Consider the following 11,436-nt stretch of genomic DNA (forward strand, 5'->3'; position numbering starts at 1 on the left):
CATTAAAATTATGATTTACTTGCGTATTTGTTTAAAAACATTGATGCTGTGATATTTTGCAGCTCAATTATTAGATAGTTATTTATATATTTTTATTATTTCTATGGGAGCTGTATGATATAGTCGTCCGATTTTGTTGAAATTTAAACCGTTATTCTAAAATATTTAACCATTACTATATGTCGAAGAACTAAAAAAAAATTTTAAAACAGCAATGTTATAATTTTTTTTTGTATTTTTTCCGATTGTTCCTATGGGAGCTATATGATATAGTAGTCCGATCCGGCTTGTTCCGACTTATATACTACCTGCAATAGAAAGACAACTTTTGGGAAAGTTTCATGCAGATAGTATTAAAACTGAGAGACTAGTTTGCGTAGAAACGGACGGACAGACGGTCGGACAGACAGACGGACGAACAGACGGACATGGCTAGATCGACTCGCCTAGTGATGCTGACTGAAATTATAATACCCTCTGCAAGAGTAGAAAAATATACGTAAAACAAACAAATACAAAAGTACGGAGGGTTTGTAAGAAAATACAAAGAGATTGAAACTCTCATAATCGTAAGAATTAAATTGTTAACTTCGAAAATTTAATTGTAATACTTTTTTATAAGACCGTATCGAAAGGCAGTAGCTAAGATATCATGTAACAAGTTATTTTGGTATGGATATTAAACATTTACATGTTATAGCCCCAATAATTCCGTCTGGTTTAGTGCGCGTTATCTCTTAGTTTAAATGTCAGCCAGAAAAAGCTTTTTTAAAAAACTGGTTTTCCAAATTGGAAAATGCAAATTGAACATGAAAGGAAGCGATCTTTGGTTAGCCGAAGTTTATATACCCATGCAACCATTTCAAAAATTAAATATTCCTTAAAACAACAATTTTCCGATTTTTAGCCCATATGCTTTTATGACACATATATGCCATTGTTGTCCGATTTTCATAACCGTAATTCAAATATAATAAACCATTACCATGTATCGATACCTTCTGCAAGAGTATAATAATCGTCAAAAAAGTTCAACGTGACTACCTGATCCTCTTTTCTTGCAATGCGAAAGCTCGTTGTAAAATTTCAGTAGAGTATTGCTTTGATTAGAAAATTATTTTTTGTTTTACTGGGACTTAATCCGCTATTTCTTTGTATATAAAGACTTCCCACAGTTCGATTAAACTGCTCATATGACTGGCACAAAATTAATGGTGTCAGTGGAAGCGTCTGTGTTATATTACCGACGTTTGTTTATAGTGGCAGCTAGTCGACAATATCAAGTTCGAAAAGCGGCAGGTAGCATCCAGCTATCGCTTTGGGAATTCGGTACTGATAAAACTTTTTAAAGAACACAAGCCTAATCTTGATGTGCAATTGCAGTCATATACGCTATATAATAGGCAGAGCTTTAAATTACGCTCTCATACGTATTTTAGTTACTGGCACGGGTGGAAGTTAGCTTAACCGATTACCGAAATTGAACAAATCACGATTTGTTATTCTTCCAGCTCGAAAAGAAATTGTTTAATATATTCAAAAGCGCGAACACGACTAAGAGCGACAGAATGAGCGCAGACCATAAAGGTGAATGAACTAACAATCCCAAAATCATGACTAAAACAATGCAAAACCAAATTAACAATAACAAAACGTAACAAAAGAATGCAATCAATGGCACAAAAGATAAATAAATATGGTATTTGCTTTCAACAACAAAAATATTAATGTATTTTGAAATCATTAAATAGTGGATTAGAGGATAAATAAATAAAAAATAGAATATGTTTTATCGGTTTGGATTTTTTTTCGTGTTATCTATAAAGTATTTGTGTGTATCGCAAGCTTTTGGAGCAAACAAAAATAAAAAAAAGTGAAACTTGTCGAAAATGACTTAAGCTGATAAAGCTATGCAATCGGAAAATTTAAGCCTTCTCGATATTAACGCTAAAGTTTGCTTTTTTTAATTAATTTGAAATTTACTTTAAAAATAAAAAAAAATTTGTTTTGTTCGAGTTCCTCAGTTTTTTAAAAAGTATCAACAATTTTAATTTAAGATTTTTTTTTAAAAAAAGATGGTAATCGAAGTAAGAGTTGTTTTGGAGAACAAATGCATTCATTTAATTGTTAAATAAAAATTTTCTTGAAACAATAAACACAATTTAAACAGTTTAGGAGACGAACATTTTTTTGCCTGTCCGGATTTCTTTGTTCTGTAAGAATTAAGCTGTTTTTTTAGTGTTTATTGTAAGTTAACATTTATGTTGGTATCAAAGCTTATCAATGACCGTTTGTGATCGGTCTCAACCAGAGGCACAATTTCTCATAATTGATTGTTAGTGGTTACATGATTGTCATATTGTTTTAATGATTAGTTTATCGACGGTAATATTTGTTTGCAATCGGTTTGATAGTACCTTCGTAAGTTGTCCGACGGGCGCTGTTTTTTTGCTGACACTCCCTGATTTATTAACATATGTATATAAAGGACACATAAAAAATATATACGTTAGTCTCAAAATAATTTTAAAAAAATACTTTTAAACGATTACTTTCAAGCAGGGACTGTAACAATTATAGTTTTTATTATAAAATAATAAAATTATGAAATAACAATTATTCTATTAATTTTTAATTTTAAAATCATTTTTAATTATTAAAATTAATTGAAATAATAAAAACAAAACAAAATTATTAAATTTAAATTACTTTTATTTCCAACTTTTATAAAAAAAATTTAACCATAATTTGTATTATAAAAACTAAAAATAAACGTTATGGTCCAATTTTTCGGGAAAAAATGAAATAAAAAAATTAATTTACATATCTTTGAACCGAAGGAGCCAGAGTCAATATCGGACTATATATATGATCTACACACTAACACCTCTCAGATGATGTACATATAATATTATATTCGCCCAGTGAAATATAAAATAATTATTATTATAATTAAATTTTTGTAAGAAATAATTTATGTTGTTTTTTTATTCAGTTTTTGCAATATATATATACAAATTTCTAATGAAATAAGCTATCGATAACCGAAATCGGTTAAACAAAACTGGAGATAAAAAATAAAATTGGCATGAAAACAGGGGAAGTACGTTATTTAAGCTTAAAAAAAAAATGGTAATGTAATTTTTTAAAACAGGGAGTCTCATTTGCACTAAAATAACAAGGTTTGATCTCTGGAGGATTTCATCGATTTAAATTTGTAAGCCATTGTAATACATGGCGCAGCGATATAAAAATACGTCTGTTGTTGCCAATTTTTATTGTGATTGCTAAACATGTAGGCATAACAATTGTAATATATGTAGTAAAACAACTATTTATATATTTATTTATTTATATTTATATTTATTTATTTAAGAATATATAAGAATTCTCGTTTCATTTCAATTTTTTTTATTTTTGTATCAGGTTGTCATTGTTTTTATTTTAGGAAGCTATATATTTCATATTTCAAAAGTATAATTATTTTTTATCGCAGGATTTAATAAATGAAATTTTGTAACTTGTGAATATTCCTGATCGTAATAAAGAGTTTTTGTTTGATAAATTACACTGATCCACAAAAAATTAGACCAAGACTAATGGTAAATGATCCCGAAAGGAATTTTTCTGTAGATCTTTAATTCCAAATTGAAACTTCCCAGCCTGTCTTAGTTATGGGTCAAAGTTTAAAAAATGTATTTTTTATTGATTAAGGCCTAATATTCATTTTATTAGCTTGAATACGGCTCATTTTTTGGCGAGTGCTTCCTCCAAATTGTTTGTTTCATCAATTTAATAATACTTCGGTGGTTTTGTTTCCTTTTCGACAAAGATGTACAAAGGAAATATGTGGAACCCAAAACTTCCCTTAGTGCTGTCCAGGTCATCCAAAATATTTGTCATTACTTTTTTGTATGTATACTGTGAAATTTTGTCTTTAAAATATTAAAATTAATCTTCCGCACACTTAACAAATCAAATCTGGTTAAATGAAAATATTTAAATTTTTTTGAGGAATCTTACCTGACAAATTTTAATTTCGCCTACTATATGCTGCTAAAGGTTTTTGTCAGCTGTTTTGCCTTAAGACTAGACACTTATCAGAACTGGTATTCTGGTCCACGTATAAATTCTTTGTTATAAAGCCTTAACAGGTTTTTAAAAGCAAATAAAAAGTTTCGTTTTCGGATTAGTGTTCTGCAGACAAAATCTTTTCAGTATCATAAGGGTTTTGTCTTGGGGTAAATAAGAGTGCAGACTTTACAAACGATGTTATCAATAGCTTTTTTTTCTACGTGTACACATAGGTCCTGTGATCGGCATCCGCCACCTGCAGGCCCTACTGCTTTTTCTGGCCATCGTCGTGAACTACACAGCTCGACTTAGCGTGAGTGTGGCCGTGGTGGCCATGACGGATGCAGCTACTACCAATCCGAGCTTTCCGGTGAGTGCGGTTTGCTAGGCGACTGAGTGACTCAGTTCTCAAAGAAATTCGTTCTGCAGGAGTACGATTGGACCGGTGCCCAGAAGTCATACGTCCTATCCAGCTTCTACTGGGGCTACATCATCACCCAGTTTCCGGCCGGATTTCTAGTTCGCCGTTTCGGGGCCAAGGCAGTGCTACTCATTCCAGCGCTAGCCACAGCCTTCCTCAGCGGTCTCACGCCCTACTGTGTGGCCTGGGGCGGCTGGCAGGCCTTTAGCACCATCCGCTTCGTGGAGGGCCTCTTCCAGGGTCTAATATTTCCGTGCATACACGAGCACCTGGCAAAGTGGTCTCCGCCAGAGGACCGCAACCGGTTGGGCGCCTTCGCGTACTCGGGAGCCGACTGCGGGTCGGTGTTGGCCATGGCCAGCAGCGGTCTGATTGCGAACGGCTCTATGGGCTGGCCAGGAATCTTCTATGTTTCGGCGGGCACCTGCGGGCTGTGGTGCCTTCTCTGGGTGACACTTGGTGCAAACAACGCTCCCAGCTCGCGTCTGATCGGCGCACCGGAACGGGAGCACATCGAGCGCTCGATGAAGCGGCCCGATGGCTTCCACGCCCAAAACATACCCATCCCGTGGCGGGCCATCTGGACATCAGTTCCCTTCTACGCCCTGCTGATCGTGCGAAGCGCCCAGGGCTGGGCCAACTCGACAATGCAGCTGCAGACACCTTCCTACATGCACGGCGTCCTGGAGATGGACATCAAAAGTAACGCGCTCTACTCGGCCCTGCCCTTCCTGGCCATGTGGGGCATGTCCTATGTGTATTTGGTCTTCGCGGATGTGGCCATGTCGCGGCATTGGATGTCTCTGACCACACTGCGCAAGTCAATAAACACAGTTTCCTACTGGGGACCGGCGGCGGCGCTCATCGGAATCGGGTTTCTGGACAAGAGCCAGGCCAGTCTGGCCATCGCCCTGATGACAATCAACGCCGGATTAAACGCCGGCTCTGGGATTGGTAGCATCCTGACAATTATCGACATGTCGCCTAACCACTCGGGCATGCTGATGGCCATTGTAAACGGCATTGGCAACATCTTTCCGCTTTTAACGCCGCTCTTAGTGGGGGTAATTGTCACCGAACCGGTGAGTACATTTTGCCCCTTTTTATGTGTCAATCTGACTCCATTAAAAGGTAAAAGTCTCTAATAATAAGATCATCAAGTCTAGACCTACGGGGATTCAAACTGATATTTTGAAATTGCATATGTACTTTTAGGTGTCAATATACCATTATTCATTATGCTTCAAGTATTAATATGGTGCTGACTTGAAGAGTTTCTAGGATAAATGATATATGCCCCAAGTAGATTTTAGGATCAATATGACACCCAAAAAATGTTTAATATTGCTTAAAGGTGTGCTGCCTTTGCTTAGTCATTATCAATTCGCTCAAGTATTACATAGTTTATGAGAATCGTGACTCTCTAATGCATTCTTGAAATATAACAATACAATACCGTGAAACACGGCGTGGGAGGTATGATGTCTTGGGACTGAACTTCCACAAATGAGTACGGAATTTGGTATTTTTTGATGAAAATTTAAAGGGAATCGGCAATACATTTAAGTTGTATCAGGACTATGACTCTAAGTACAAAGACCACAATGGCAAGTTCGCCTGATCCCAATCCTATTGAGAATTTGTGAATTGAGTTGGACCGCCGTGTACACAAAACGCCAGGATCGGCCGTTTCGGACTTAAAGAACTGCTTCGGGAAGCGTGGGCAAAAATTGGTCAAGAATATATTCAAAAAGCTCTTTAAAACATGCCAAAACGTGTATCATACCAAATACTAAATTAAGAATTATAAGACAAAACCGAATATTAAAGTAGCCAACATTTGACATTTTTTATGTATCTTCTTACTTTTAATTTCAAATACAACCTTAATATATGTACCTACATGAATAGGTGATTAAACAAACTTTAAATTTCCACTTAAAAAATAACTTAAAAAAAGCATTTTTAGACAGTTAGTGGTTAAGGGATCTGCTAATTTTTAATTTATTGAATTGTGCATTTTTATATTATCTTTCAAGTTATGTCCAAAGTGTTGGCTATGACTTCCCAATCCCCCTTGATTGCGTTATTTTCTCAATGTTTGCGCCATGACTTTCAACGCAATAGACTAATAAAAAAAAGAAAGGAAGCAAATTTCGGCAAGCCGAAGTTAATATACCCTTGCAGCTATTGCAAAAATTAATTATTTTTGAAAACATTAAAATTATGATTTACTTGCGTATTTGTATGTTTAAAATCATTGAAGCTATGATGATTTACAGCTCAATTATTCGATAGTTCCCATGGCATATATATATATATATATCGTTTTCCGATTTTAATAAATTATGAGTAAATCAAAACGAATTTTTTAAAAAAATTACAAAATAGAAAAGTTACATTTTTAAAAAACTTTTTTTTGTAATATTTTTATTATTCCCATTGGTGCTTTATGTAATGGTCGTCTGATTTTGATGAAATTTAAACCGTAATTTTAAAGTATTTAACCAATATTATTTTTCGAAGAACTAAAAAAAAATTAAATAGCAGGAAATTTACAATTTTTTCATTTATTTTTCCGATTGTACCTGTGGGAGCAATATGCTATATTCGTCCGATCCGGCTTGTTCTGACTTATGTACTACCTGCAATAGAAAGACATGTTTTGGGAAGGTTTGAGAGACTAGTTTGCGTAGACGGCCAGACTGACAGACGGACATGACTAGATTGTCACTCCTAGAGATGCTGATCAAGAATATATATACTTTAAAGTGTCGGAAATGAATCCTTCACTGCGTTGAAAATTTCTTACTGAGGGTAAATTATTTTAATTTGATCCATTGTACCATATATGCAATTGCATACACACACACAAATTTCAACTGGTGAGAGTTATAATAAAACACACACATATTAATATTAGTCGTCTTAACATACATGTATTTATTTAAATATACTACAAAACGTTATTTGGTCATATAAATTGTTTTTAGGGACTTTATAGTGTTGAAAAAAATATCTAACTTACTATAAGTATGTAATGATGTGGTATTTGAGTGAAAGAGGCATGGAGCGCTGTGAACATTAATTTATTTTAATTTATATCCTAATAAATTTAAATTAAATCTTAATGTATTACGGATAATTGTTAACGACAGCAATGCTAATATGCAATACTTTATATTTGGTTTTTCCGTGTGAAAAACATGGTGTGCTCAAATCTAAACCACAAACAGACATCGTTTGACCTTGGGACTTATTAATAGTCATTGCAATTGCCAATCTTATCGGAAATTGAATACGTTTTAGTTGAATTGGCACATCTGTAGGTATAATATTTCACCATCGAACTTGCCATTTACAAATGCTGTCTTCCATAACGTTTTTCATTCATTTTTGAACGACTAATCGCGTCCTGTTGCACAGCCATGGCTGTTTAAAATATCAAAGCAAAATAATCGGAGATCCAACCTTCAATTGTAAATTATGCGGTGGCATGCCTAGTAGAAATAGTGAGTCCAAAAATCTGTAGGAAAATTTACAGCTTTGCTGGCATCGCAAACTTTATCAAGACATTTGTATGACACCAATTTTCCTGGCAACAACTGTTTTATCTTCCAATTTAAATTGTCAACGTCCACATTTTTTTGCTGGATGTGTGCAACAATTCAGTCAATAAAGCATCCATTTCGCCGACGATCCGTCTGGCAAAAAATGAATCAATGTTTTTGTAGCCACAACGTGCATCCACACGATTGGCAGGTGCGCTTCCCGAATCCTCGCCGCTCATAAAGTAGTAGTTTGGCATTGGCAGCAATGGGCCCATTTTATGATAAACTTGACTTCTGATTTTGAATGTAGAACTATATGGTTGACCATTTGCATTAGTGTTTTAAACTATTAATGCTGCTCCGAATGATGTCATTTGAAAGCAAGAATTCAATTTTCGAATTAGCTTCAGTAAAAACAAGAAAGGAAGCAAACTTCGGCAAGCCGAAGTTCATATACCCTTGCAGCTATTAAATATTCTTTATTTTTCCGATTGTTCCTATGGGAGCTATATGCTATAGTCGTCCGATTTTGGTGAAATTTAAACCGTAATTCAGAAATATTTAACCACTACTATATTTCAAGGGCTAAAAAAAAAAATTAAAAAAAAAAAAGTTATATTTTTTTTATTTATTTTTCCGATTGTTCCTATGGGAGCTATATGCTATAGTCGACCGATCCGGCTCGTTCCGACTTATATACTACCTGCAATAGAAAGACAACTTTTGGGAAAGTTTCATGCAAATAGCTTTAAAACTGAGAGACTATTTTGCGTAGAAACGGACGGACAGACGGGCGGACAGACTGAGGGACAGACGGATATGGCTAAATCAACTCTCCTAGTGATGCTGATCAAGAATATATATACTTTATAGGTTCGGAAACGTCTCCTTCACTGCGTTGCAAACTTCTGACTGAAATTATAATACCCTCTGCAAAAAGAATCTGGATCCGTGCCGTTAAGTAAACCGTTCAATTTCTCATGTGGTGCTTAAATTTCAGATAGTTTGAGAGCATGTGTCTTTTCTTGTTGCAGTTCTAGCAAACTACTTCGCCTATGCAAAATTTTGCAATGTGGCCCTAACTATTTCAGTTAAAGCACTTTAGCATAAATAAATTTCAGCAAGCTATCCCAACCCACCACAACGTAACAGCAACATCCTCGAATTTAGACAGCCAGTGATGGGCGTCCTCTTGTCCTAGCCCTAGCCATAAAGTAAGTCTTGAGCTTACATGTGCATTCGCTTCTTGGTAGTTTGATGAACCACTGACGCTTACAGAATTTGTATCCCCATCGTCACTCACATCCAGCCGAAAATAATCGAACAGCCGCTCCTGTAAGACACTCTTTCTTCCATTTGTTTCTAGTCCCAACTCGTCTTATCAAGAATCGATCTAGTATCCTTGGGAATGCGTCTAAGCCTTTTACAAATTGTTTTACAATTCAATTTGACACGAATGATTTGTTTTGCCGCTCTCTTGATGCCGCTCTGCCAGTGATGGCACATGGATAAAAAGAGGGTGTAACATTGTTTTTTAAAATATAGACTTACTTAAAGTAAACTAAAAACATGATAACGTCATAATTAACAAATTTCATTGGTTTATCCAATAGGAAAATTGTAGGTTTTTTAAATTTTTTTAATTTAAAACTAAATTTTGGCATACCTAAAAATACAAATGTAAGTGTAAACACACCTTGATTTAGCGCCCCTCGAGGCTAAATCATAATCGAAAATATTTATTTCAAAGTGAACCATAATTTTTCTCTGGGTGTAGTCGAGTTCTCCGACTATTATATAGCCGGCTACTCGGTATATTGTTTTCGTATGCAACAGGAAAAAGGTTACGTTTTCGACCCAATAAAGTATATATTCTTGATCAGGATCAATAGCCGAGTCGATCTAGCCATGTCCGTTTGTCTGTCCGTATAAACGTCAAGATCTTGGCCAGAGATTTGAGACTTGGCATCCTGATTCTATTTATGCCTACGCAACGCAACGTAACTATAATTTCAAAATCTAGTCTTAAACGCCATTAAATCGGAAAACTCTGTGAAGACGTTGTAGAGGCCAGGTATTGGGCGGGATATGTTTATTTGGTTGATATCTATTGACGCACCAAACAGTTTCCAAATCAAACAAATATTTCAGAAGTTGTTAAGAAATTAAAGTCACACATAATCAGTGACTTCTCTATTGTAAGCAGTTGGATTTGACTAAATGGTTTGCTGGCGAAAATAATTGCTGAAGCCATCTCCAGGAGGCAATTGTAAGCAATTTCTTATGCATTAAGAGACAATATTAAATATTATTAATATAAAATATTTAATTATTAATATTTGTGCCTCTTAATGCAAAAGATTATTAATAATAAAATAAATCCCATCGAAAATTTGTTTAATTAAATTTCCCTGTTAATAACTTTTTGAAAAGCAAGAACATTTTACCAATTACATTCGTATTTTATAAATATAATATATAATGAATTGCTGCAACATATCCTTGCACCACTTTCACCTAAAATGTAATAAATTAATTCGTGTTTATTTTTTATTTACGCAGGGTTCGCGGAGCCAGTGGCAGATTGTGTTTGGAATGACTGCCGTGGTATTCTTCTTTGGCAACCTGGTTTACCTTATTTGGGGCACTACTGAACAGCAGGTCTGGGATGCCGAAGACTTTCTGACTCCCCGGGACTCGGAGTGCATACCAAATGGCCCCCAAATCGATCTCAAGCCCATGGCGAATACAGCTGCTAAGCCAGATATAAAGACAACATGATGAACTCAGGATATTTGGGGATTGCTGGCAACGAGTCGAATGCGCAATAAGTGTGGGATGAAAAGTTGATTTGGCCAACACTGATTAAACGAGTATTGGGCCCAGCGTTTTCCGTTTTAATTAAAAATTCTTAAAATGTCCGTGGCGCCCTTGTATTTTAATTTCTTGTTTGTACGCATTTCTTTTGCTGGCCGCGGAAATTTAATAGAAAATTCTGGCTGTTTCTTTGAATGAATTCATTTTCTATTTCTGCCCGCATTTGCATGCCACCAGCATAGCATTGTAGAGGAAAGCAGAGGAGAGCAACCCTACACTCATCGTCTCAGTAGACCGGTTTGGAATTTAAAAAATTCTCAATAAGAATCGAAACAAAATGTTAAATCTTTTTCTTTTAAATATGTTTTTGCATTGTTAAAATTAATTTCTTAAGGTTAAAAACCTTTTATAAATTAATCCTCTTATTGTGCGTGTAAGTGTTTAATGACAACGATTAAATTATTTTAATACTGTTCAAATAAATTTCTTTATACAAATTAAAAAACATATTTGTATAAGTACACTCATAGAAAAAATCCAGTATTTCGGTGTCAAAAGTATTAAATTTGTTTG

General features: G+C 34.9%; 1 protein-coding gene across 1 annotated transcript; it reads left to right on the top strand.

Moving 5' to 3' along the window:
* The first annotated feature begins 1,452 nt into the window (after positions 1 to 1,452).
* On the top strand, positions 1,453 to 10,988 carry LOC128256387 (putative inorganic phosphate cotransporter). The gene is made up of 4 exons (XM_052986714.1): positions 1,453 to 1,587; positions 4,308 to 4,444; positions 4,504 to 5,577; positions 10,609 to 10,988. The coding sequence occupies exons 1-4, from the start codon at positions 1,569 to 1,571 to the stop codon at positions 10,825 to 10,827; spliced, it is 1,449 nt and encodes a 482-aa protein (XP_052842674.1). The 5' UTR covers positions 1,453 to 1,568; the 3' UTR covers positions 10,828 to 10,988.
* The last annotated feature ends 448 nt before the right edge of the window (positions 10,989 to 11,436 follow it).

Source organism: Drosophila gunungcola (genome assembly GCF_025200985.1).
Source record: "Drosophila gunungcola strain Sukarami chromosome 2R unlocalized genomic scaffold, Dgunungcola_SK_2 000017F, whole genome shotgun sequence".
Classification (NCBI taxonomy): domain Eukaryota; kingdom Metazoa; phylum Arthropoda; class Insecta; order Diptera; family Drosophilidae; genus Drosophila; species Drosophila gunungcola.

What these genes read in the sequence shown, in the direction of transcription:
- LOC128256387 (XM_052986714.1), top strand. An exon ending in CTACCAATCCGAGCTTTCCG is followed by an intron (nt 4,445 to 4,503) that starts GTGAGTGCGGTT and finishes TTCGTTCTGCAG; the next exon opens with GAGTACGATTGGACCGGTGC. An exon ending in GGGTAATTGTCACCGAACCG is followed by an intron (nt 5,578 to 10,608) that starts GTGAGTACATTT and finishes TTATTTACGCAG; the next exon opens with GGTTCGCGGAGCCAGTGGCA.